This window comes from Acomys russatus, chromosome 16 (assembly GCF_903995435.1).
Source record: "Acomys russatus chromosome 16, mAcoRus1.1, whole genome shotgun sequence".
NCBI lineage: Eukaryota > Metazoa > Chordata > Mammalia > Rodentia > Muridae > Acomys > Acomys russatus.
Window position 1 is genome coordinate 45,305,901 of NC_067152.1, and position 26,532 is coordinate 45,332,432.

General features: G+C 48.3%; 1 protein-coding gene across 1 annotated transcript in view; it reads left to right on the forward strand.

The window, feature by feature from the left end:
* The first annotated feature begins 240 nt into the window (after positions 1 to 240).
* The window catches only part of Rptor (regulatory associated protein of MTOR complex 1), a 298,025-nt gene continuing 271,733 nt past the window's right edge, over positions 241 to 26,532 (forward strand). The window contains exon 1 of the mRNA XM_051159180.1: positions 241 to 490. Coding sequence (XP_051015137.1) covers positions 329 to 490 — 162 coding nt within the window. The 5' untranslated portion in view covers positions 241 to 328. The remainder of the gene's footprint in view (positions 491 to 26,532) is intronic.

The following is a 26,532-nucleotide window of genomic DNA, read 5'->3' on the forward strand; positions in this document are numbered from 1 at the left end:
ACGGTCCGGCTCGCCGCGCTCCCGACGGCCGCCGGGGCCGAGGGTGGCCTGCGACAGCGGCGCGCGTGTGCCGGCGCCGCCCCGGGGGCTGCGGGCTTGCTCAGCCCCGCCGCGCCCCCTCCGACTTCCCGCTCCCAGTGAGTTTTTGCCTCAAGGATCTTCGGACGGCCCTCCCCACACAGCCCCCGATTTCTTCTCCTCCCAGCTTCCCGTTTCCCTGTATTTTATTTCATTTTATTTTTTTACCAGTACTGGCACACACTAGTTTTTAAGGCTGGAGGTTCTCGAGCGCTTGCTGCCCAGGACTCCCCCTCCCCCCCCTCCCCTGATGGAGTCGGAGATGCTGCAGTCGCCTCTTCTCGGACTCGGGGAGGAAGATGAGGCCGACCTTACAGATTGGAACCTGCCTTTGGCTTTTATGAAAAAAAGACACTGCGAGAAGATTGAAGGCTCCAAGTCCCTAGCGCAGAGCTGGAGGATGAAGGACCGGGTAAGTGGGTTCCCGTGGCACCGTTTGGACTTGGTAGTTTTTCCAACTAAGAAAGTTCTGAGCAAGAACAGCCTCGCAGGGAAAATGCTGGTGTTTCGAAGCCACATGTTGCACGTTAACTAAAAATCAAAAGCTGTCCCATACTCTGCTTTTGGTTGAAAATAGATAGGGCTGGTATGGCTAATGGCTAGTCGTTACTCAGCGGGTAGCATCAGTTCAAACGAAGTTTTTTTAATTCAGAAAACAAAACAAAACAAAAAACCAAACAACAAATTAGGAACTATTGCTCCACAGATACTTACATGCCTTTTAATACACTTAATAGCACTTAGAGGAAGACAGTTTGGGAAATAATACTTTCACCTATATGATTACTTTTGTAGTCTTTTTTTTTTTTCCCCCCCTTTCAAATAGCCAAGTTGATTGAAGGACACACAGATGTCTGGTCCAGTATGTTGGGAAACAGGATCTTGGAAATGTTTAGCCAATAACAGATTCAGGCAAAGTTATTTTAAAGTTGCAGCAGGTTTCATATCCATGTATGTGACTTCTTGTTGCTGTAACTTGGAGACAAAATTTCTTCAGTGGAAATTATTGAGCAAGGGGTAGATGATAGGTTGGCGCTTGGGTCCAGGGTTAGCAGCTCTCACGGTGTGGGATGGAGTGTCATGGGCGCAAAGACACCGTCCAGCCGGTTTCCTGGCCTAACAAAAGGGTGGCCCAGCACTATCTCTTGTCTGCGCATGGGCACTCAAGTTTTGTTTTGTTTTTAATTGTTTTCTCCTTGTAGGCTTCTTTCATTTGTGTGAACTTTTCAGTATAAAAGAGAAAATTGGTGTTATAATGAATCACTTTTTTATAGATAGTGTGTGTTTTCAGGAAATGGTTGTTTTAGAAAGGTTATGTTGTTGAACACTTAACATAGTTCTAGCAGTGACCAGTGTTTCAATTGTTGATGTGGCCAAATTTTAGAAGGTTTTTGGATAGTTTCGTTTTGTTTTTCAAGACACAGTTTCTCTGTGTAGCCTTGGCAGTCCTGGAACTCATTCTGTAGACCAGGCTGGCCGGGAACTCAGAGGCTAGGATTAAAGGTATGTGCTGCCACACCCAGTTATGGAAACTTGTTTCAGTCAAAAGCAGTTTAGGCTGGGCATGGTAGATCATGCCAGTAATCCCAGCACTCTTGGGGCATTAAGTAGGAGGATCACCAGTCAGTTCCAGGCCAGCCTGGATTACAGCCTGAAATCCCGTCTCAAACGAGAAGAGTAAAAGCAATGTAATGAGTAAAACTGATGGTTGAGAGAGGCTGCATAAAGTCTGTTTTATGGACATCTCCAGTACTAATGAACTAAAAGGGTTTTGAATTTTGTTTTGTTTTGTTTTGTTTTTTGAGACAGGGTGTCTCTGTAGCCCTGGCTGTCCTGGACTCCCTCTTTAGTCCAGGGTGGCCTTGAACTCACACAGATTCACCCACCTCTGCCTGCTGAGTAATGGGATTACAGGAGCGCGCCACTACGCCTGGCTGAAATAAAAGGTTTTTGGTTGTAATGTTTAAATAAAAATTTGTTTTAAACTGGGCGATGGTGGCGCACGCCTTTAATCCCAGCACTCTGGAGGCAGAGGCAGGTGAAGCTCTGTGAGTTCGAGGCCAGCCTGGTCTACAAAGTGAGTTCCAGGACAGCCAAGGCTACACAGAGAAACCCTGTCTCAAAAAACAAAAACAAAAACAAAACCCAAAAACCTCAAAACAAAAAATACATTAATGGATATCTTTTGAACTTTTAATTTTGGCATGACTTTGGTTTTGGAGACAGGGTTTCATGTAGACCAGGCTGGGTTGCTGCCCAGTCAGAATGACCTTGAACTTCTTCTGGTCCTCAGGCATCTACCTCCCTAGTATGGGGTTTACAGGTGTGTGCCAGCTTTATGTGGTGCTAGGGATCAAGCTCACGGTGCGTGCCAAGCCACACTCCACTATTCAGTGCTTTTTTTTTTCTTTTTCATTTCCTGTTTTTTTTTTTGCTGGGGATGGTGGTGGGGTGTGATCTCAGCACTCAGGAGACAGAGTTGGATTGAGGCCAGTCTGCTCTACAGAGTGAGTTCCAGAACAGCCAGGGCTATACAGAGAAACCCCTGGGGGGCGGGGGATAAAAATGGAAGCTCTAAGAATCTTAGTAACTCCTGAGTTTTCTTTTCTTTTCTTTTTTTTTTTTTTTTAGCCCCTTGAGTTTTCTATTTAGATGATCAGGGAGGAAAACTTGCTGCCTCTGGCCTTTTCAAACTGTTCAATGAAGAAAGAAATCATCACTTAACATACTCATAAGTCTGTGAGACTTGGGTGTCTTAGAGTCTTTGTTGACTCTGTTTCTCAGGTGGCCTTTGAGGGGCCTTTTCAGCACGCCGTTCCTGACCATGGGCTGTAAAGTCAAGTGGTGGGAAGAGTTAGAAGGTAGCAGGAGTGAACGAAGCGGCCAGATTGCAGAGGAGTGGGCCAGGCAGCAGCTGTATGAGCCCCTGGCTGCTGGTGTCCCTGGAAGGGTGTGTAGGCCGCAGGTGATGAGGCAGTTGGGCCTTAGTGAGCTCTCTTGTCTGCTCTTTTTGGGTAGCTAGAGAGTTTCCCTTTTGGGGGTGGGGGTGGGACAGGGCTTCCTTGTGTAGTCCTGGCTGTCCTGGAACTCACTGTGTCGACCAGGCTGTGAACACCTGGGATGAAATGTGGTCACCATGCCACCCAGTTTGAAAGGCTTTTTTTTTTTTTTTTTTTTTTTTTTTTTTTTTTTTAGCTGGTCTTGTTTTATAACTGTGGCTGCTGCCTTGGTATTTGCTACATAACCCTGGCTGGCACTGGCCTTGCAGCACACCTCCTGCTTTAGCCTCCGTGAGTGCTAGGATTACAGGCTTAAGACGTCTTTCACCATGGCTAGTTGTTTTTTTTTTTTTTTTTGAAAAAAATTTAAGATTATAGAAGAGATTTTTAATTAACTAATTAATTAGTTAATTAATTTTTTTGGTTTTTAAGACAGGGTTTCTCTGTGTAATAGCCCTGGCTGTCCTGGAACTCTCTTTGTAGACCTGGCTGGCCTGAAACTCACATAAATAAATCGTGTGTGTGTGTGTGTGTGTGTGTGTATGTATTTGTGTTCTATTTGCATGTACACCTGCATGGCAGAAGAGGGTATCAGATCCCATTTTAGATGGTTGTGAGCCACCATGTGGTTGCTGGGAATTGATCTCAGGACCTCTGGAAGGGCAGCCAGTGTTCTTAACCTCTGAGCCATCTCTCTAGCCCCTTTAAAAAATATTTTTAAGGCCGGGCGTGGTGGTGCATGCCTTTAATCCCAGGACTTGGGAGGCAGAGGCAGGCGGATCTCTGAGTTTGAGGCTAGCCTGGCCTACAAAGCGAGTCCAGGACAGTCAAGGCTACACAGACAGGCTTTCACTCTATGTCCCTGGCTAGCCTGATAATCACTATGTAGACCAGGCTGGCCTTGAACTCACAGCTGGCTCTCCACTTGCTTCCGCCTCCAAATGCTGGGATTAAATGCATGTGCCTGGATTATAAATTTATTTAAAAATGTATTTTATTAACAATTACCTATCAGTGTTCTATCTAGTACCCTTATTGCTGATTTCTAAAATTGACATCACCAAAGTTGACTGAGAACTCCTTTGTTTTAAAAAGTTTTTCGAGACAGGGTTTCTCTGTGTAACAGCTCTGGCTGTCCTGGAACTTGCGCTATAGTCCAGGCTGGCCTCGAACTCATGGAGGTCTGCCTGCCTCTGCCTCCCAAGTGCTGGGATTAGAGGCGCGCGCCACCATGCCCAGCTGAAACATATATTTTATTTTTAAAAAATCTGTTCATTTTTATTTTATGTGCATTGGTGTTTTGCTTGCATGTGTGTCTGAATGAGGGTGTCAGGTCCCTAGGACTGGAGTTACAGACAGCTGTGAGCTGCCACATGGGTGTTGGGGACTGAACCGAGGTCCTCTGGAGGAGCAGCTCTTAACCACTGAGCCATCTCTATTATTGTCTAGTGAACCAATAAGTCAGTGAGGGCCTGAGTGTGGGGGTGTAGTTCGGGTGTCTTCATAGCCGCAGGCTACAGTATTCAGTGAGGGCCTGAGTGCGGGGGTGTAGTTCGGGTGTCTTCATAGCCGCAGGCTACAGTATTCAGTGAGGGCCTGAGCGTGGGGGTGTAGTTCGGGTGTCTTCATAGCCGCAGGGCTACAGTATTCAGTGAGGGCCTGAGCGTGGGGGTGTAGTTCGGGTGTCTTCATAGCCGCAGGCTACAGTATTCAGTGAGGGCCTGAGCGTGGGGGTGTAGTTCGGGTGTCTTCATAGCCGCAGGCTACAGTATTCAGTGAGGGCCTGAGCGTGGGGGTGTAGTTCGGGTGTCTTCATAGCCGCAGGCTACAGTATTCAGTGAGGGCCTGAGTGTGGGGGTGTAGTTCGGTTGTTCTTCATAGCCGCAGGCTACAGTATTCAGTGAGGGCCTGAGTGTGGGGGTGTAGTTCGGGTGTCTTCATAGCCGCAGGGCTACAGTATTCAGTGAGGGCCTGAGCGTGGGGGTGTAGTTCGGGTGTCTTCATAGCCGCAGGCTACAGTATTCAGTGAGGGCCTGAGCGTGGGGGTGTAGTTCGGGTGTCTTCATAGCCGCAGGCTACAGTATTCAGTGAGGGCCTTAGTGTGGGGGTGTAGTTCGGGTGTCTTCATAGCCACAGGGCTACAGTATTCAGATAGGGCCTCAGTGTGGGGGTGTAGTTCGGGTGTCTTCATAGCCGCAGGCTACAGTATTCAGTGAGGGCCTGAGTGTGGGGGTGTAGTTCGGGTGTCTTCATAGCCGCAGGGCTACAGTATTCAGTGAGGGCCTGAGTGTGGGGGTGTAGTTCGGGTGTCTTCATAGCCGCAGGCTACAGTATTCAGTGAGGGCCTGAGTGTGGGGGTGTAGTTCGGGTGTCTTCATAGCCGCAGGGCTACAGTATTCAGTGAGGGCCTGAGCATGGGGGTGTAGTTCGGGTGTCTTCATAGCCGCAGGCTACAGTATTCAGTGAGGGCCTGAGCGTGGGGGTGTAGTTCGGGTGTCTTCATAGCCACAGGGCTACAGTATTCAGTTAGGGCCTGAGCGTGGGGTGTAGTTTCGGGTTGTCTTCATAGCCGCAGGCTACAGTATTCAGTGAGGGCCTGAGTGTGGGGGTGTAGTTCGGGTGTCTTCATAGCCGCAGGGCTACAGTATTCAGTGAGGGCCTGAGTGTGGGGGTGTATTTCGGGTGTCTTCATAGCCGCAGGCTACAGTATTCAGTGAGGGCCTGAGCGTGGGGGTGTAGTTCGGGTGTCTTCATAGCCACAGGGCTACAGTATTCAGTTAGGGCCTGAGTGTGGGGGTGTAGCTCGGGTGTCTTCATAGCCGCAGGCTACAGTATTCAGTGAGGGCCTGAGCGTGGGGGTGTAGTTCGGGTGTCTTCATAGCCGCAGGCTACAGTATTCAGTGAGGGCCTGAGCGTGGGGGTGTAGTTCGGGTGTCTTCATAGCCGCAGGGCTACAGTATTCAGTGAGGGCCTGAGTGTGGGGGTGTATTTCGGGTGTCTTCATAGCCGCAGGCTACAGTATTCAGTGAGGGCCTGAGCGTGGGGGTGTAGTTTCGGGTGTCTTCATAGCCGCAGGCTACAGTATTCAGTGAGGCCTGAGCGTGGGGGTGTAGTTCGGGTGTCTTCATAGCCGCAGGCTACAGTATTCAGTGAGGGCCTGAGTGTGGAGGTGTAGTTCGGGTGTCTTCATAGCCACAGGGCTACAGTATTCAGTGAGGGCCTGAGCGTGGGGGTGTAGTTCGGGTGTCTTCATAGCCGCAGGCTACAGTATTCAGTGAGGGCCTGAGCGTGGGGGTGTAGTTCGGGTGTCTTCATAGCCGCAGGCTACAGTATTCAGTGAGGGCCTGAGTGGGGAGGTGTAGTTCGGGTGTCTTCATAGCCGCAGGCTACAGTATTCAGTGAGGGCCTGAGTGTGGGGGTGTAGTTCGGGTGTCTTCATAGCCGCAGGCTACAGTATTCAGTGAGGGCCTGAGCGTGGGGGTGTAGTTCGGGTGTCTTCATAGCCGCAGGCTACAGTATTCAGTGAGGGCCTGAGCGTGGGGGGTGTAGTTCGGGTGTCTTCATAGCCGCAGGCTACAGTATTCAGTGAGGGCCTGAGTGTGGGGGTGTAGTTCGGGTGTCTTCATAGCCGCAGGGCTACAGTATTCAGGTGGATTCAACACTGCATGAGTGCACTTAGTGAGCAGCCGCTTGTCCGCTGCTGGAGTCCTCGGCTCCTCCTGCCCTCTCTGGCTATCGGGAAGAGGCCGACACAGGTTAGAGTGCAGCTGTCCTTTCTGAAGCTGCATGATGAGGAGACTTACAAGGATGTAGAATACAACCACTTGTCTCACTCGTGGTTTTTGAAAATAAACTTATTTTTCATAGAAATGTTAGTTGTTTGCATAAATAATGAGTTTGTAATTACTTTTAAATTAATTCATAATATATTACACTTTAAAATGTTTTACTCTTTAATGCAGAAAGTATTGATGAATGTAACTCATTAGAAAAACTCTTTGGGGGCCTCAGAGACTCTTTAAGAGCATAAAGGGGGATGCTGGCAAAGGTTAGGAGGAGCGCTGGGGAGATCAGGTGATCAACTGACGTCATTGTAGACCAAAGGCCTCACCTAGGCTGTGCTGCTCACTCTACTACCTTCTGTCCGTGTGTCTGCCTGTCTATCTGTCTGTCTACCTACTGATCCACCCCTCCACCCCTCTACCCCTCATCTATATCTACTTCTCAAGACAAGGTCTCTCTGTGTAGCCCTGGCTGTCCTGGAACTTGCTCAGTAGACCAGGCTGGTTTCGAACTCACAGAGATCCTCCTGCCTCCCAGGCGTGATTACCACTGCCCAGCTACCACTCTTAATATCTTGTACAAGGACATTTGGCGTCTCTGAATGGAGCTGACGTGTGCCTGCGAAGCGTATGTGCTTGTGCAGCCAATGCCTGGCACGTAGCCTCATAGCAACCACCAAAGCCCTCCCTTCATAGTTCTAGACTTGTCTTCTTTTGGTGTGTGTGTGTGTGTGTGTGTGTGTGTGTGTGTGTGTGTGTTAGTTACACGGCATAGCTTACTTGCCTAGGAGGATCTTGTAAGGAGACCGCAGTTGGCCTTCAGTATGCAGGAGGCTCTGCTAGCTGTCTTGAGTAATTTCAGAAGGGTTTAGTATGTTCTGCTTTCTGGGCCTTGCTGCCTACGATGCTACAAGAGCACCTAATTATGGCACCGATGTGTGTGTCATTCATGATGTTTATAGGTGAGAGTGACTCTGTTGCCAGGAATACTTGGATTTCAGATCAGATAAGTCACCTGTGTTGGATCCTTGTTATGAAGCAGGAACCTTTCACACTGATAAACATTAACATGGAGGCTGGGAATGTCAGACCTGGGTTTGTGCTTGAGGCTCTGGTAAAGGGCTTGGGAAGGCTGGCAACGGAGGTGGAGGGCCAGTGGAGGGGGCCGGTAAGGGTGCAGAGTCAGGTAACTGCAGCAGAGAGGAGCATGCTAGTGACTTCAGCTGACCTGAGGGAGGTCTGGTCCAGGAATCCGGCTGGGATATGTCTGTATGTGCTGGCTGTCCAGGAGTCACTTCCTCTCTTTCCTTGGCCCTGGAACTCATGCGGTTGGCCCAAGTGTCTCATGGGAGTCTCAGGAGTCAGAGTATCATCCACAAGAGTTAAAAGAATCTGCTTTAAAAAAAAGTGCCATGTTTATTTTCAACAGTGTGCTGTGAATGAATCCCAAAATGGATTGAAGCGTTTCCTCCTCATTATCACCTGGTAGAGATGAACTAGAGACTGAGCATGGGAGCTCGTGGCTCCTGTGTGTGTGTGTGTGTGTGTGTGTGCGTGCGCATTCTAGGCTGCCCACTCACCGGAAGGCTTTTTGGTGGCCAGAGATACTTGTTTCAATACAGCAGGAATTTGACATCTTTTTAAATAAGTGGAAATGCCATTTCAGTAACTCTTTGGCATTTTATGTTAATGCTGTAGCATGTTCTTAGGCCTTGAACCTGTCAGGCCTGGGTGGTGTGACTGCAGAGAACTTGATTCCTTTAGAGGTAGAACAGGAAGGAGCTCACAGGAGATAGCCACTGATAACTGGTGTTAATTTTACCCAGATATTGTTACTTTTTTCAGATGTGTCTTTGTTTCCAGCTAATGACATTTTGTATTTTTAAATTGTGACATAAATTTTAGACTTACAGAATTGGAGACCAATGCCACATACTGTTACCTCAGACTCTGGGCTGTTCTTTCTTTTCCCATGTACCTGGGGATTCTGTACGGGTGGGGCACATGGTTTGGTGCCCTGCATCATTGAAGGGCCAGTTGATAACGCTGTCCCCTTTCCTCTCAGTGTGTCCTAAGAGCAAGGACCCTCTCGTGTAACTGTAGTTACAAACCCAGGCCATTTGTCACAGGGATTTAATACTAGCTTGTGGTGGTTTGGATGAGAACAGCTCTTGTAGGCTCATATGTTTGCATACAAGGTCCCCAGTTGGTGGAGCTGTTTGGAAAGGCCTAGGAGGTGTCGCCTTGTTGGAGGAGGTGTGTCCTTGTTGGAGGAGGTGTGTCCTTGTTGGAGGGGGTGTGTCCTTGTTGGAGGAGGTGTGTCCTTGTTGGAGGGGGTGTGTCCTTGTTGGAGGGGGTGTGTCCTTGTTGGAGGAGGTGTGTCCTTGAAGTGGCCTAAGTTGGTCATGGTGAGGTTTTTTTTTCTTCTTTTTTATTTTTCTGGTTTTTCAAGACAGGGTTTCTCTGTGTAGCCCTGGCTGCCCTGGACTCACTTTGTAGACCAGGCTGGCCTCGAACTCACAGTGATCCACCTGCCTCTGCCTCCCGAGTGCGGGGATTAAAGATGTGCACCACCATGCCCAGCTCTGGCGATGGTGTTTTATCACAGCACTAGAAAAAGGAGCCAGTGCCTACCATTCCCTCACAGTTCACACCTGCGTGTCTGGCTGTGTCGGGGATTACCTTTATTAGCATCCTGTCCCTCCCCAGTCCAGCCTTCCTTACAGAGGAGGGAATTCAAAAGGACATTACTCTTTAGCATGTGTACTTGACTCTAGCGGAGCTTTTCCTTTAGATTTAGACAACTACACTACAGTTACACACACTGAGAGTAAAGGGGACAGCTTTTCCCAGCCTCTGAGTCTTTCTTTCTTTTCTTTTTCTCTTTACTATGGTAAGATTGTGGCTCTATCTAGATACACAGGGACACTGAGAATGTTTGCACTGTTGTGTGTGATGGACTTTAGTTACTGTAGCACATATCAGGAGCAGTAACTGAGGAAGAGAAGGGTTTCTTTTGGCTCCTGGCGCTGGCCTCTCAGTCTGTTACCCACAGCTGGCTTGCTCTGATGCCTGTGATAGGAGAGCAGCCGCATGGAGCCGTAGTCTGCCCCTGGGCAGAGAAAAGAGGGCACAGGGGCTGAGGTCTGTTGCCCTGCAAGTACAAGGCCGTGCCCCACTAACCAGAAGACCTCTTATTAGCTTCTGCCTCTAAAATCTTTCTTCCCAAAGTGTCAAGTGGAGGACAAATCTTCAACACGTGAGCCTTGGAAGGACCCGAAGCTCCAAACTTTGGTGTTATGCTGTCATCACCACCCGCACCTGGAGAGCTGTTTGTTCCACTCTCCGGATTGAAAGCCATAGTGAAGATTTCAACTGCTGTTTTCTTCTCTGCTGGCTCCTAGGCCTCTGCTGGCCGTCCCTCTGTCCACTTGTCTGTACCGCCTTGCTGCCCAGGCCCCTCCTGCTTCTCCAGCTTCAGCCTCCTGGGAACCAGCTGTGTGCCCTGCGTGGCCTGCGTGGCCTGCATGCCCTGCGTGGCCTGTGTGGTCTGCCTTTGCTGCTGTGCTCTGTCTATGAGTTTGTGGACTTTGACATTTCTTTTTTTTTTTTTTTTTTTTTTTTTTTTTTTTGGTTTTTCGAGACAGGGTTTCTCTGTGTAGCCTTGGCCATCCTGGACTCACTTTGTAGACCAGGCTGGCCTCGAACTCACAGCGATCCGCCTGCCTCTGCCTCCCGAGTGCTGGGATTAAAGGCGTGCGCCACCACGCCCGGCTGACTTTGACATTTCTAACGAGTGCATTTTAGTGCCTGTGTCTGTGTCTTTGTCCATATCTCCTTGTGCTTGGGCCAGGCTGTGTCTTTCTCAGAGCATGGTGCTCTGTCCTGCTTGTCTCACGCTGCTCTTTTTTTTTACCTGTTGCTGTGATTTTGACTGGTTTATCGAGGGCTCTTCTCCATTGCTCCTTCGCTGCTTTTCTGACCTTTGTGGATCCTTCTTTCCTCTCCTGCACAGCAGCAGGTTCCGGACTCACCCTGCACACTTCCCGCTTGATCTTAGAAGCTCCCCTTCCCTCCCGGGCCCCTAGTTTCTGTTAGAATGGAGTTGAGAAGCCAAGAGCTGGGTGCTGGGTGTGCACATAGAGGTCTGTGTCGCCGGTGTTTATTTTACATGGACAACTATGGATGCCCAGAGATGCCTCCTGTGCCCCTCTCTACCTCAGGGTACAGTCTGCCCTTCCCTCTGCTAGTGGGGAGCTGGCTCCTGTTCAACATTTGCTTAGACCTGGAATGTGGAGAGTACAAGTTGCCAGTGTGTGTCACTCAGGAAGGCAGCCCACTGAAGAGTTGCTCTTTACCTTGTGATTTGTTTTCATGTGTGTGTCTAGGTTTGAGCTGCCATAGGTGCCCTCTATTGCTCTTTGCCTTGTCTTTTGAGACAGGGTCTCACAGGACTTGGAGTTCACTGATTGGCTTGACTGGCTGAGCAGTGAGCTCCCAGGATTTAACTGTCTGCCTTCCTAGTGCTGGGGTTGCAAGTGTACAGCCACACCCTACTCTTTTATGTGGGTGCTGGGGTCAGAACTCAGGCCCCATGCTTGTGAGGAAGGTGCTTGTTTTACTCTCTGAGCTGTCTCAGGCTCTTGATCTTGCTTTTTGAGCAAACGCATTCAGTGAAACGCAAACGCATGCAGTTAGCTCCATGTTAGTGTCTATATGGGAGGAGCTCTACTGCGTCTGTGACGGATACCGTAGGGCTGTGCTAATGTTTTGTTGGCCCTTCCTGATTTCAGATAGCAGACTCTAGTTGGTAATATGTTTATTACTGGGAGTTACTGATAATTTTCTCATAGTTAAATCTTTCAGAAACTTTGGTCAGATTGTCCCTGATGGGGAAGAATTTTATGCAAGTAGATTATAGTTGATTGTGTAGATGATTTTCCTTTATTTGGTGACTTATGCATAGAGATGTATTTTGAAAGTAGCATGAATATTTTCATAAGTGGAATGACTTTATACAATTGTCTTTATTCAATTGTGAGCTTATTTTAAAGTCTAGGAGTAATGAATCTAAGAAAATATGAAAACTAGTTTTTACCCCAGTCTTTTATAGGAATGTTTATTGCAGCATTCCTTCTCTTTGCTTGGTGTTTGCTGAATTCCAATAACCTGCTGCTCTTTCTCAGAGAAGGCACTGTGTGAATAGAGTGCATTACATAGTAGAGAGTGCAGTGGTGAGGACAGTAGGGATGTGTTTTCCATGTGCTGTTGTGGGAACTTCTCAAATTAGGCTTTTAGTTAAAAACAAACAAGACTTAGAAGAGACTGACACACTGTGATTCCATTTATGTCTTTTAGAAGGTGTGTATACACTAGATTTTTTTTTTTTTTTAAGATAGGGTCTCTCTGTGTAACAGCTCTGGCTGTCATGGAACTCACTTCATAGACCAGGCTGGCCTCGAACTCAGAGAGATCCTTCTGCCTCCTGAATGCTAGGATTCAAGGTGTGCACCACTTGTCTGCCTTATTTATGGAGTTTTATGTTTTTGCTTTCCCTGTACTGTAAGTTTGTTATTATTATTTCAACATAGGACAAAGGGCCTAGCAGACACGAGGTGAGTGCTCTGCCCCTCACATCCCAGCCCCTGGGATTATCTTCATATTGATTAGTTGTAAACGAAAAGGTTACCCTGTATCAGGTCCTCTGTTACTTCCTGTCTCATGTAAGCAGCACCAGCTGCTGAGGTTAAGACTTCTAGTGACATGAGCGCAGGACAGTGACAGGCTTCTCTCCCTCCATCTTTCTGCTGAGGATGTTGTATTTTTTAACTCTGAACTTTTTCTTTTTTAAATATTTATTTATTTTTTTGAGACAGGGTTTCTCTTTGTAGCCTTGGCTGTCCTAGACTCACTTTGTAGACTAGGCTGGCCTCGAACTCACAGTGATCTGCCTGCCTCTGCTGGGATTAAAGGTGTGCACCATCATGCTTGGCTTAAAGATTTATTTATTTGTTATGTATGTATGTTCTGCCTGCATGTACTCCTGCACAGCAGAAAGAGGGCGCCAGCTCTTATTATAGATGGTTGTGAGCACCATGTGGTTGCTGGGAATTGAACTCAGGACCTCTGGAAGAGCAGCCAGTGCTCTTAACCTCAGAGCCATCTCTCCAGCCCCCAACTCTGCACATTTTAAGCCCTACACAAATGTTATTATTATTATTATTTTGAATGTTATTATTTTATTATTAAGCAGTTGATTACTTTTAAACACATTTAAAAAATCAGAAAGTGCCTTTAATTTCCTGTATATTTCTGTTTTCAGTTTATTTCTCTTTGTGTAGCTGAGTTTGAATGTAGGTCATCCTTCAGCCGGGGTCTGCTGCAGTGTGTTACCAGCCTTCTGGTTGGCTGAGGACGTGTTTACTCTGCTTTCTTCCTCCTCTTGCTCCTCTGCTCTATCCTGCTCTTCTCCTCCTCCCTCTCCGCCTTTTCTAATTCTTTTGGTTGGTGCTTTGAGATGGGCTCTTGCTATGTAGCCTAGGCTGTCTTTGCCTTCATGGTCATTCCCCTTGGCTAGCCTCCCGATGCTGGGATTGCAGGTGTGTCCCCTGCTCCATTGTTTTTGTAAGGAGTTTTTGGTTGGATTAAGGACACAGGTTACAGCACTTACCGTTATGTAGATGAGCGGCAATAGTTGATTGTCTAATAAGCTGTGGTGGGCTTCCTTGGACCTAACTTTTCCTCAGTAGTGCTTCACTTTTGAAAAAATTTATTTATTTTTTTGCTTTTTTTGGAGACAGGGTTTCTCTGTGTAGCCCTGGCTGTCCTGGAACTTTGTTTGTAGACCAGGCTGGCCTTGAACTTACAGCGACTGCCTGCCTCTGCCTCCCCAGTGCTGGGTTTAAAGGCGTGTGCTACCACGCCCAGTCTCCCCACCCCCACCCGTCTTTTGAAAAAAAGACATGTCTCGATCTGTAGCCTTAGGCTGGCCTGGACTCCCCGATGCATGCTAGCCTCACTTCAAACTTATGGAGATCTTGCCCTAGTGATGTGTCCCACTCATGCAGGGTTGTGGCTGTTCATTTCAGATTATCTTGCTTTTCACTTTGAATTAATTAATTTGTTATTTGAAAGTATTTTGTTGTTGTGTTTTTTGAGATGGGGTTTGTCTGTGCTGCTGTCAGTCCCAGAACACTCTTGCCTGTCTCCTGTGTATTGGGATTTTCAGTGACCACAGGCACACTTAGCCTGATCTGTAATTTGTAGCATAGCGAGCCTTTCTAGGTCCTCCTCCTCCTCCTCTTCTTCTTTTTCTTCTTCAGATTTATTTACTTTCATGTGCATTGTCATTTGGCCTGCACATATGTCTGTGAGGGTGCCAGATCCCCTGGAACTGGAGTTACAAACAGTTGTGAACTGCCACGTGGGTGCTGGGAATTGAACCTGGGTCCTATGGGAGAGCAGCCAGTGCTCTTAGCAGCTGAGCCATTTTTCCAGTCCCTGAGTTTTGACTTCTTAATTGCTTGTGATTGCTGCAGGGTCATCTTTGGTAGGGGCAACTGTAGATGACACTGCCACATGCGCGTGGCTCCCCCTAGTGCTGTGAGTCATACAGCTTTCTCTACAGACCATTGACATTGAAATTCACTGCATGGACTTGTATAGATTGTTTTTTAATTCTTCACCCTCCCACAGATTATTTATTTATTTTTGTCAGTGTTCCTGCTTCTTCCTGCTGTGGTTTTATTTTGAGGCTGTGCTATCAGGTTATATACACAGGACTTCTTGGAGAGTTGGGAGTCGGGTCATTTGCAAGTGTTTCTCTTCACCCCTAACAGCGCTCCTTACTTCCAATCTCTCTGGCCTCCTTGACACTAGGCCTCAGTTCTCTGTCGTCTGCTTTATGTAGGTCAGCGTTTCTGTAAACAGCTATTAGTTCAGCCTGCTGGTTTTTATTATCTGCCTGCCTATCTGTCTGTCTGTCTGTCTATCTACAAGGTTTCTCTGTGTAGCCTTGGCTTTTCTGAACTCCCTCTGTAGACCAGGCTGGCCTCAACTTAGAAATCTGTCTGTCTCTGCTTCTCTAGCGCTGGGACTAAAGGTGTGTGCCACAAGTGCCTGGCTTGATTTTTTTATCTTTTAGTTGGAGCAATTACTCTCTTTATTTAGTCCTAAATCTGATGTCTTATTTCTACTTTAAAGATGCATTGGAAGTATGTAGTCTTGCTCCTTCACTCTTTCTGAAGTGGCCTTGCCTTCTGTAACAGCTGTCTGGGCAGCACAGAGGAGCGCTGAGAACAGTTACAGCACAAGGCCCAGAAGTCATTTCCTTTGTTTCTTTTTGATCTTTTTCCTCTGCCCCCACTTTGACTTTCAGGACTTTTGGATAGGATTCTTTATTTTAATGGAAAGATTTTTAGAATTTCGTTTCTTTCTTTTATTACTTGGAAAATATCTTTGTTTAGTCCTGATTCTTGAGGGATATTTCCTTAGCATGGGAATGTAGACTGATGTTTCTTACAGACTTGTAGACCCTGTATCACTAAGGGCTTCTAGCTAGGGATGAAGGGCCTGGCAGACTGGCGGGGCAGTGTCCTTCATGCTGGCTGGATCAACTTCTCTCACTGCTTTCAACACATTCCCTGTGTTTTCTCAGGGTGAGTGGGCATTTCTGCCCATTTTACCTTTGGACTTACAGGATTTCTTGAGTCTGTGAGTTAGGACCTTCATCGGTTAAAAAAAAAAAAAAAAGGCAAAAACAAAAACAAAACCCTGGTCTGGAGATGTAGCTCATTTGGTAGTGTTTTCCTAGCAAGCTTCAAGTACTGGGTTTGGTCCCCGAGCATGGTAGAACCGCTGTGGTGTTGTACGCCTCCTATGTCAGCACTCAGAAGTGGAGTTGGGAGGGTCAGGCGCTCAGGATCATCCGTAGGTTACAGGTACATAGACAGTTAGGGGTTAGCCTGGGCTACAGGAGACTGTCTTAAACTCTCCATCCCATCACCCCCAAAGGCCTCAACCACTGATTTTGAAATTCTAGTTGGAAGTATGCCTGTGTGTTTATCTCTGTGCTGTCCTTTGTCCCATGCCTTCTCTCTTGACTGTCTAAGCTACTGCTAGTCTTTTGAATTCCCTTCTGATCTAGGTAATGCTTAGTCGGCTCGGTTTTTATTCGTTTTCACAAATTCTGCTTATTACTAGTTTGCTTAAACATGTGTAGGTGTGCGCAGCCTTGTGGTCCCGGGGTCCTTTAGTTTCAGGGGCTCAGCAATACGACAGGCTTCAGAGGTCGTATTGATTACTTGGTGATTCTGTCCTCTGTCCCTTGGTCCTTTGCTTATGTTGAGCATCGTCCCTGCAGTCATTTATTTCTGTGCTTTTCTGTTTCTTCATCTTTTTTTTTCCTCCTTTGGAGACAAGGTGTCACTATGTAGTTCTTGATGGCCTTGAACTCACAGCAATCCACCTGCCTCTGCCTCTCAAGTGCTGGGATTGAAGGTGTGTGCCAAGATGCTCAGCCTGTGTTTATTCTTTTTTTTTTTTTCGAGACAAGGTTTCTCTGTGTAGCCCTGGCTGTCCTGGACTTGCATTGTAGTCCAGGCTGGCCTTGAACTCACAGCGATCTGCCTGCCTCTGCGGCTCAAGTGCTGGGATTGAAGGTGTGTGCCACCACGCCCACACGCCCGGCGCCTGTGTTTATTCTTATTCATTGTGTCTGTTGTTGTAAGTTATTCCTGTCAGTTTGAAGGAGCCTGAGAAGAAGGGTGTCTGCTTCCTCGTGGGGCCCCTGTTGGCTTCTGCAGGCAGTTGATTCCAGTTTGGGTCACTGTCACTGTCACTATTCTCCTGCTGTGAAAGGCCACCATGACCAAGGCGATTCTTATAAAAGAAAGTATTTACTGGGGAGTTTGCTTACAGTTCAGAGGGTTAGTTTGTTGCCATCGTGATGGAGAGCATGGCGTGATGCAGGCAGACATGGTGAGAGTTCTGAATCCCGAGCCGTAGGCAGCAGGAACGGAGGAGAGAGAGAGACTGGGCTGGTGAGGGGTTTGAAGCCCACCCTTCCACACCCTTCATCCATCCACACCTCTTAGTCCTTCTCATCCTTTCACATAGTTCTGCTCCCTGGTGACTAAGCATTCAGATATGTGAGCCTATTAGGGCCAGTCTTTTTTTTTTTTTTTTGAGACAGGGTTTCTCTGTGTAGCCCTGGCTGTCCTAGACTCACTTTGTAGACCAGGCTGGCCTCTCTCTGTGTAGCCCTGACTGTCCTAGACTCACTTTGTAGACCAGGCTGGCCTCGAACTCACAGTGATCCGCCTGCCTCTGCCTCCTGAGTGCTGAGATTAAAGGCGTGCGCCACCACCGAGGGCTCTAAGGGCCATTCTTATTCAGATCACCGTGGTCCCTTTAATCCTAGTTCATAGCAGGGGTGGTGGTGGGGTTCTTCTAGGACAGGGTCTGGCTGTCCTGGAATTTACTTTGTGGTCCAGGCTAGCCTCTGCCCCCTGCGCACTGAGATTATAGGTGTGCGCTGGCACTCCTGCTGCCCATGGGAGTGCCCTTTTACAGTAAGGGCAGGAATTAAGATATTTCAAAGAGGTCTGTGGTCACGCAGTTGAGAAATGTTCAGTATGTCTCCCTCTACTATGTTCTCCCTACACTAGGCTGGGTTTTCAGTACTTTAAATATTTTTATGAGTGGCTGTGGTGTAGCTCAGTGAGAGCATTTGCCCTACCATGCCAAAGCCCTGGGCACTGCAAAAGAAAAAGACAGCAACTTGGGGCTGGAGAGATGGCTCAGCAGTTAAGAGCACTGGCTGCTCTTCCAGAGGACCTGGGTTTGATTTCTAGCTACCACATGGCGGTTTACAGCCACCTGTATGTTACTCCAGTCCCAGGTATCCAGTGTCCTCTTTAGTCTTTTGTCATTCCTGTGGGCAAGAATTTGAAAGTGTGCTGATCAAGTTCGTTGATGACAGGGAATTGGAAAGTCCAGGAACTGAGGGGTGTGAACACCAGGACCAGCCTGATTCTGAGGATGAAGGGGCAGGGGTGTGGTGGAGTGCGATGGTGTGTTATATCACAGGCTGCCTGTAGAGCACAGTCCCTCATGCTGTGCTGATCCCCAACCACAAAATTATATTTGTTGCTACTTTATAACTGTAATTTTGCTACTATTAAGAATTTAATGTAAGCCAGGCCCGGTAGCACACACCTATGATCTCAGCACTTAGGGAGGCAGAGGCAAGTGGATCTCTGTGAGTTCAAAGCCAGCCTGGTCCAAGAGTCTAGGACAACAAAGGCTGCACGCAGAAACCCTGTCTCAAAAATAACAACAACAACAACAACACAAAAACAAAAAAAGAGAGAGAGAGAAAGAAAGAAAGAAAAGAAAAAGGTAAATATCTGTGTTTTCTGGTGGTCTTAGGTGGCTCTGTGAAAGGGTCGTTCAACCCCCTCCCCGAGGACATTTCAGCCCACAGGTTGAGAACCACTGCTGTAACCCCTCTTCCTCCTCTCTTCACACTTGCCCCTTCCTGCCTTTAGCAGCGTCCTCAGGTGGGCAGAGCCCCTGCTGCACATGCTGCTTCTTCTGCACCTGAAGCTGAGGGTGGAGAATCTTCTTTTTTTCTCCACCCTCTGCTTGAGCAGTATCCTCAGAACTGAGCATATAAGGCTGTTTCTAAGCGGTCGGGAAGTGATCCAGAGCCAAGTGGCAGAGACTGGGAAGGCTCTGAGAAAATCTGCTGGTGCACTCCTAGGCTAGAAAAGCAGCTTCTGAGCCTTTAAGAGGCAGGAGGATCGCTGTGAGCTCGAGGCCAGCCTGGTCTATAAAGCGAGTCCAGGACAGCCAAGGCTACACAGAGAAACCCTGTCTCGAGAAAACAAAAACAAACAAACAAAAAAAGATTTCACTTGGGCACGGTTGCTGAAGCTGCTGCAGCCCCCCCCCCCCCCCCTCAGCGGGCAGACTTGGCTGTTAGTGTTAGAGCCTGTTCTAGGAGATTCGGAGTTTCTGTGTCAGGCAGAGAATGCCTGATGCACGGCAAATGGACAGCAAACAAAGCCCATCTGAGGAGAGGATAGCTGGCTCGCGGGCTCGTGGCCTTGAGGTAGCCATATAGTTTACTACAAAACAGGCTGTCCCGCTACCATTGCTTACCATGACGATGGGCACTTCTCAAGAGGCAGTGTCATCACATTGTTGCCTCCCTCCGCCCGGTGCAGTTTCCAGCACCTTGGAGTTGCTTCTTTTCCATCATTGGGAGTTTAGCCTTGTGGGTCTGGTATCCTCACCTGCTCCGACCTCTGCTCCCTCTTGGCTCTGGGCATGCAGGAGGATGGGTGCTTGAAGTCTGCCTTTATCTTTTTTTTTTTAGAGAATGCATCAGGATTTTCAAAACATCATGGTGCCTGCAGTCTGTATCCACAGTGTTCTGCCAGTGCAGGAGGCTCTGGGTGTGCCCACCTGTCCTGCAGGGTCCCGCTGCTGTAAAGCTGGGTGGTGGCGTTGGCCTCTGCTCAGGGTGGGGTGGCACAAAGAATGACTTGGACCCTGTTCTCTAGAAGCGCTGAGTTCCTTGGCAGAAGGGTTTTGTCACGCGCTCTCTTGGGATTGTCTCTCCTGGAGTGCCTGGGCCTGTCCGGATAAGGAGGGTTAGCTTTTCCTTCTTGGACCTTGGTGGGTAAGAAACTAGACTCCCGATGGAGGCCGCGTGCTCCCCAGCCTCTCTGCTGTTTCCTGTAGGACTCGGCTCCAGCTGGGGTGATGTTTGGGATGGAACTGGGCAGTGCCTAGTGGACCAGGTCCTCTGAGTGCGTTTCATCTTCAGATTCATACTGTTTTGACCTGGGGTCTTCTCAGTCATGGAGGGACTAGGTTAGCATCTTGGTTGTGCTTTGATGAAGTTTACTTTTCATTTGTTAGGACTTTACTGAGAGCTGCTTAAAACTACTCATCTGGGAGTTGCTCGGGAGGGTTGTGACATGTAAACTTTTAATTTGAAAATTTTTCTTTTCTTTTTCTTCTTTGAGGCAAGGTTTCTCTGTATAATAGCCCTGACTGTCCTGGACTCGCTTTGTAGACCAGGCTAGCCTCGGACTCACAGAGATCTGCCTGCTTCTGCCTCCTGAGTGCTGGGATTAAAGGCGTGCGCCACCATGCCTGGCTTTTTCTTTTGAATGTTTAAGGTCAGAACTCAGAGGAACTAAAGTAAAAAAGTAAGGAAATGACTAACTTTGATAAGGTGAGCCAAAGAGTCTGGTGCAGGCTCTCTTGCACTCATGGGAGAGGCGGCTGCTCAGGCACCTGTGTGGTCATGGTGGGTGACAGAGTGAGGCAGCTGGGAGTCGCTGTCCTTTACGGTGGCGGAGCCCTCCCTTCCCAGTGCTCTGTTCTTGCAGAGGCAGCTGACGGCAGCGTTTGGCCTGCCGTGTCTCTGTAGTTTGGAAAATGGATGTCATCATTGTGCTGTTACTTTGATCTAGTATTTATTTAGAAAAAAATTTATCCTGAGAAAATGGGAATTATGTTCTGAACTTTGAATTAAATCAAGGCTTTGGTAGCTGGTGACTCATGAAACTTTATTAAAATAAATGATCTCAGACATGTTGGATATTTACTGACAAGATGTTACCAGAGTTCAGACATTCAAAACGAGCCACATATTATTTATATGGATTCATAAAATACCAAGCAGGCATGAGGCCATGGTGGCTAGATTCTGTACCCTCCTTCAGCCTGCCCATTTTCCTGTGAACACATGCTGAAGCTGGAGAAGGAATGCGCCTGGCAGCGCAAAGAGACCAGGCTGGGGAAGACCTGCTTTCCCTCACCGGCCTGTGCAGTGCTTTAGCTCACTGTTTCTCTCCTCAACAGTCGGATGCACCTGGGGCTGTGTGTGCAGGCTGGATCAGGCTGCACAACCTGGGGTCCCTGTATATTATCCTTGACAAGGTGCCCTGTTTTTGGCATTTGTGTGTGCACGCGGGTGCACGTGCAACTGTGTTTATTAAAGTAAATTCTAGTCAGAGCGGTTTGCTTATTGCAGAAATGAGACATTTTATGTATAATGATTTTTTGGTTTAGATTTCAGAGCATTAGAGTGTGTGTGGGACAAGATCTGTGGTGAGCAGAGGTTTAAGGTTTGTAGTGTTTCTCAAAGCCCTCGACTGAGCCCGTATTCTGGTGCATGTGCAGTGCACTGCTCGTCCTTCACAGGAGCGCAGTGTTGTCTGGAGCCATCTGAGGCGTCCTCAGTTGAGGCTGTGAGTCGACGTGCCAGCACACACATCATTCTGCTGTTTGTGGTGTGTCAGCAGTGCTCGGCACCCAGGCAGACGGAGGGCCTGGCGAGGGCGTGCAGGGACTGTGAGGGCATCAATCCTCTGTCTCTGGCACGGGTTTAATTGTGTGGTTCGATTGGGAAGCCATACTTTAACTTCTGCTTCACCCAGCTTGCTCTCCCCGCACACGCCAGCTTTACACAGGCCTATGTTTCTCAGAAATAGAGCCTGAGAGACAGAAATCCACACTTGACTTGTCACAGACTTTGCTAAATTGAGACTTGCTGAACTGATTGGCTGCCTTTTACCTGTCCAGGTGATTCCCTGTGTAGATGCTGTCATCGTCTCAGGTAACACATTGGGCAGCATTGCCTCCAGGATGTGCCTGTCTTATTTTTCATTTCACTTTCTATATGACCAGACTCCAGCCCAATGCTCCCTTGTCAGAAAGCAGTGAGAATTACTCAGTGTGCACATGGGCACCCCCACTCCCCACTTCCAGGGCTTTGCTTCACACTCTGAATGGGGTCTGCAGGGCTGTTTAAGGTGACACTTGGCCTTCCTGTATTTCTTCTTCTTGGTGCCCCCCTCTCCCCCCAGTGTACACTTGTGTAGTCCTGTTTTAGGACACCTGGGCTGTGTTCACAGATTGCAGGCTCCAGTATTGAAGTGCTGCGTGCTCTTTGGTGGTCTGCTGGAAGGTTTCTTCTGTTGACATTGATGTTCCTAAAGTCTGCCTCACATTTTGGTGCATGACTAGACTTCCTCATGCCTCATATCAGCTCTTAGCAGTTGTCGTAAGCACCATGGTGTGAGAGACCCTAGTAAAATGCTTTGCAAGGAGCTGTCCTCCGAAATGTCTGTTGGATGAAAGCGTTAAGTTGTTAGAGACAGCTTCATCTGTTTTTAACCTTCATGGGTTTAAAATAATGTGGAAAGACGCACACAGCAGCACACAGTGAGATGAGGGTTGGCACAGCGGCTGCTGACTGCCTGCTGCCCTGGTCACACCTGGCTTTGCTTTGCCTCAGTTCCCTCCAGTTACACCAGTTCTTCTCTGAGTGTGACAGGTAGTTTGCCTGCTGTGGGTAGGGCTTTATTCATTTTATATGTTTGCGAGTTTTGCCTGCGTGGATGTCTGTACCACACGTGTGCACTGTCAGTGGAGGCAAGTAGGGGCCACTGGGTCACTAGGACTAGAGTTACAAATGGTTGTGAGCCACTCTCTGGGTGATAGGAATTGAACCTGGGTCCCCAGAAAGAGCAGCCAGTAGTCTCAACTGCTGAGGAGGACTCTTTCTTGTCCCTGCTGTGGAGTTCCATCTTGTCCTGCAGACCCACCGAAGGTGTAAGCCATACCATACTGTCCACTGCCCCACAGTGTTGGAGGCTTTGAGTGCGATCAGCAATGCTGATAGAAACCTTTTCCTGTAATCTTTGCTTAGGACACAGATTTGAGGGCATTCGCCAGGGACGGAGTTTGAGGTGCGCAGGGCTTGGTTTTGGTTGGCTCCTAGCCTTACTTTCTCTACCTACAGTGTCGGTTCTGGGCTCCTGCTTCAGGGCTCCTGCTTCAGCAGCATTCTGACTGTCACTGTGCTTTTGGTGATTCTTAAATTTTTTTCTTTTAAATAATTGTATTCCTTTATGGGGCATAATGTTTGATGTGTATACCCTGGAGTGATCGAGTCACTCTGGTAAATACCTGTCATCCAAAGACACTGAAGATCTCCTGTAGGCTGGGATGCAGCTCAGGTAGGACTCTTGCCTAGCATTGCACAACAGCACAAGTGCAGCAAACCCAGGTGCCGATTGGTTCTTCTGACTGCAGCCGCCACACGGCACTGCGGTGCAGAGCTCACCCACCCTTCCACGGTCTCCCTAGCTCCCCAGGTCCAGCCTCTGTCACCACCACAGTTCTACATAAAAGTGGGGTTCTGTGGTGGTTATGCTTACCTTCCGGTGCCTGGCTTATTGCACTGAACAACTGTGTCCTTGCAATTGGAGTTCCTCTGTGTGGCTCAGTGGTATCTGGTGTCTGTACACGCCCTCTCCTTCATCTGTTTGCCTGCTAATGGGCACTTGGGTCAGCCCCATAGCTTGGCTGTTGTAAAGATGAGTGAGCGGGCACGGGGATATAGGTGTCTCTGACTCAGTCTCAGACGGCTGGCTCCTAGCGAGCCTTGCCCTTCTTCATTGTGGCTGTAGTGACGTGAATGCTCTCTTTCAGGCTTTGTGGCCATTGGCCTGTGCTGTCTGTGATGCGGTCATCCAGAACCTACGCTTTTCTTGCTCTGACATATTCTGTAGCGTGTTCTTCTGACGAAGTGTTGTGCTGTGGCTTTCTCTCACTGTGGGATGTGAGTTTTCAGTCTTTGCACGATCTTTTGATTAAACAGAACAAGCTCTGCTGCTATGGCTCTGATGCATATACGTAGTTTTTTCTGGGATTCATGGATTTGCTGAGCTCTCTTCCTACTTTGAGGTCAGGATTTTGTCCTCTGTCTGTCTGTCTTTCTTAAGAAGCAAGCTTGCTTGCCTTCCTTCTTTCCTTCCTTCCTTAAAAAAAGACTTATTTATTATACATATGAGTGTTCTATCTGCAGGTACGCCTGCAGGCCAGAAGAGGACATCAGATCCCAGTGTAGATGGTTGTGAGCCACCATGTGGTTGCTGGGAATTGAAGTCAGGACCTCTGGAAGAACAGACAGTGCTTTTAGCCATTGATTAATGCTTGATAGTTGTTTTGCATTTTTGGACAGGGTCTTTCTATGCAGCCCTGGCTGGCTTGGACTGGCTGGTCTGGAACCCAGAGAAATCTGCCTGCTCTGTCTTACAAATGCTGGGGAGCTTCATAGTTTGCTGCTTGCATTTAGCCCCCTAATCAGGGTGACAGCAAGTCTCGGTGGGCTCAGGAAATCCGTGTTTCATGTGACATCCTTGTCACTCTCAAAAGTGTCCACCCAGCTTGGAGGATGAGTCACAGAGCCGGACTGTTGGCTTTGGGTGTGGGCAAGACAGCGGCCCAGCCTTCTTTTGCCCCAGAGAAGAGCATGTGTTAGACGCCTTCGCTTCATTCTGCAGCCATGTCTGGCACCAGCCTGGCGTGGCCTCTAGCCTACCAGGTTGTTCTGGAAGTCTCATTTCCCCTAATCTCTGTGGCTTCCTGAAACCTGAAAAAGATAGTTCCATCACCATACGTTCCCCTTTGAATTTAATTTCTGCACAAATCCTAAGTCAGTGGTTAAATCACTGAAAGGCTCCTCGACCCCACCTGAGTTTTGAGTAAATCTGTTTGCTCATGCCTTTGCCTCCACCTCCTCACATTTTCAAGCTTTTAATTTCCACACACAGGCCCTTCACATCTTTTATTTGGATAATTCCTAGATGTTTTACCTCTTTTGCTTGTTTTGTTCTTTAGCAATATAGCTTCTCTTTATATGCAGTGTTTGAGTGTTTGTCTACATATTTATTTGGATTTCTGTAAACAGAGTCACAGTGTTCTGCAGGAATGGCAGCTTTCTTCACTCCATACCTTTCCCCTCCCTTCTTTTCTGAGGCTCTCTATCAGTCTCAACTGGCAATAGTGTTGCAGAATTAGGCCTCCTTAACTTGCACTGTTTACTCTTTCCCATTTGCTGCCATAGCATCTTACTCTATAGCTCAGGCTGGTATGACAGGCATGTACCACCACAGAGTTGTTTTCAAGATAACAAGAACTGTTTTCGTTGGATTTGCGTTCTGGAACTGTGTGCCTTTTGCCCTTGCTGATTTGGTGCAGGGCAGGCACGGCTAGATGGTCCGTTTGTAGGTCACAGGGCACCTGTTCCTTGTGACTGGGCTGGCCTACACTTCAGGAATCGCTTGGCCCCTAGCTAAAGGTTTTGCTGCAGTACTGAAGTCTGCCCTCCTGTCCTCTGGGGGTTTTCTGGCTGGGCAGCCCAGCCAGCGCCTTGGCAGCTGCCATGTTTGAATAGCAAGGCTGTGCTACTCTAGGGCAGGGGCCGGGAAGCTGTCTTCTCTGTTCCTTCTGCCTTTAGGTTTTCAACAATGCTTGTAGAACTTGTCATCTGGGTCTTGGTTTATCCTGTGGGGTGAATTTTTATAATTATGATTTGCTTTTAAATAGTTATCTCTGCTATGGTCTCAAGATTCAGTTTTGGTTATGTTTCTCTAGAATTTTGTCCTTTTTAAGTATTAGCTGAAAAATTTAGTGCCTATAGTTGAACACACTTTAGAAAAACCTGTATTCTTCTTCTTTTTTTTTTTAAACCTGTATTCTTTTGCAGATTTAATTGCTTATTTATCTTGGTGTCTCTGAGACAGGCTTTCATGTGTCACACACCTGCTCGAAGCCTAATGATCAGTCTGCTGAGGGAGAAGGCTGAAGACTGTGGGTGTGGGGATGGGGAGGAGTCAGCGAGGAGGCTAGAGAGCGGCCAGGGAAGACGGGCGCCTTGCCGACCTTTTGTGTGTCTACTTTCTCCTCTGCCAGTCTCTGGTCTTCATTTCCTCCCCAGGTTGGTTTTACTCGTCCTCAGCCTTGCATCTTCTCTCTTGTGTTGCCTCCATAGCTGTCCTTTCACTCCCAAGGCAGATCTGTATGGTCCGACCAGGTTTTGTTCATCTCTTTCCACGGAAATGCCTTGAGGCCAAGAAGGCTGGCACAGCTGCAGCTGTGAGTGACTGAGCAGCTGAGTGAGTGCTGCTTGGGCTGCAGACCCACCAGAGCCCAGCCTTGTGCCATGTCAGGAGCAGGTAGTGGGGCCACAGCTGCTCTATGGTTCAGAGAGGAGGAGCATGTGTGTACACCAGGCCACCCTAGTGACAGACAGGAGAGTCTTGGAAACTTGTGCCTACCATTGTGAACTTGCTGGCTCCCAGTACCTGGAGCCCTTTTTGTTTTTTGTTTTTGTGTTTTGGTTTTTCAAGACAGGGTTTCTCTGTGTAGCCTTGGCCATCCTGGACTCACTTTGTAGACCAGGCTGGCCTCGAACTCACAGCGATCCGCCTGCCTCTGCCTCCCGAGTGCTGGGATTAAAGGCGTGCGCCACCACGCCCGGCTCTGGAGCCCTTTTTGATCGGTAGCTGGTGACAGTGGTGAATGTTTGACATTGTAGTGACATCCGTCAGCCTTGGGCGATCCCTTCGACTCAGTGGCTTCCAGATGATCGATCAGTGCAGCGTCTTCGGGGAGGGGTGAGCAGCAGATGGAGCTGTGCCACAGTGAAGGGGACTGACTCTGCACTGTGGGTGGCCCTCGAGGACTGCTTGCTGAGGTTTTGGTAAGGTCAGAAAGGGCCACCTCCATGTTGAGGGTGGCTTTGCTGTACACTTGAGCTGAAATAGCGGACTGTGACAAATTGAGATAGATTGGCTGCAGAA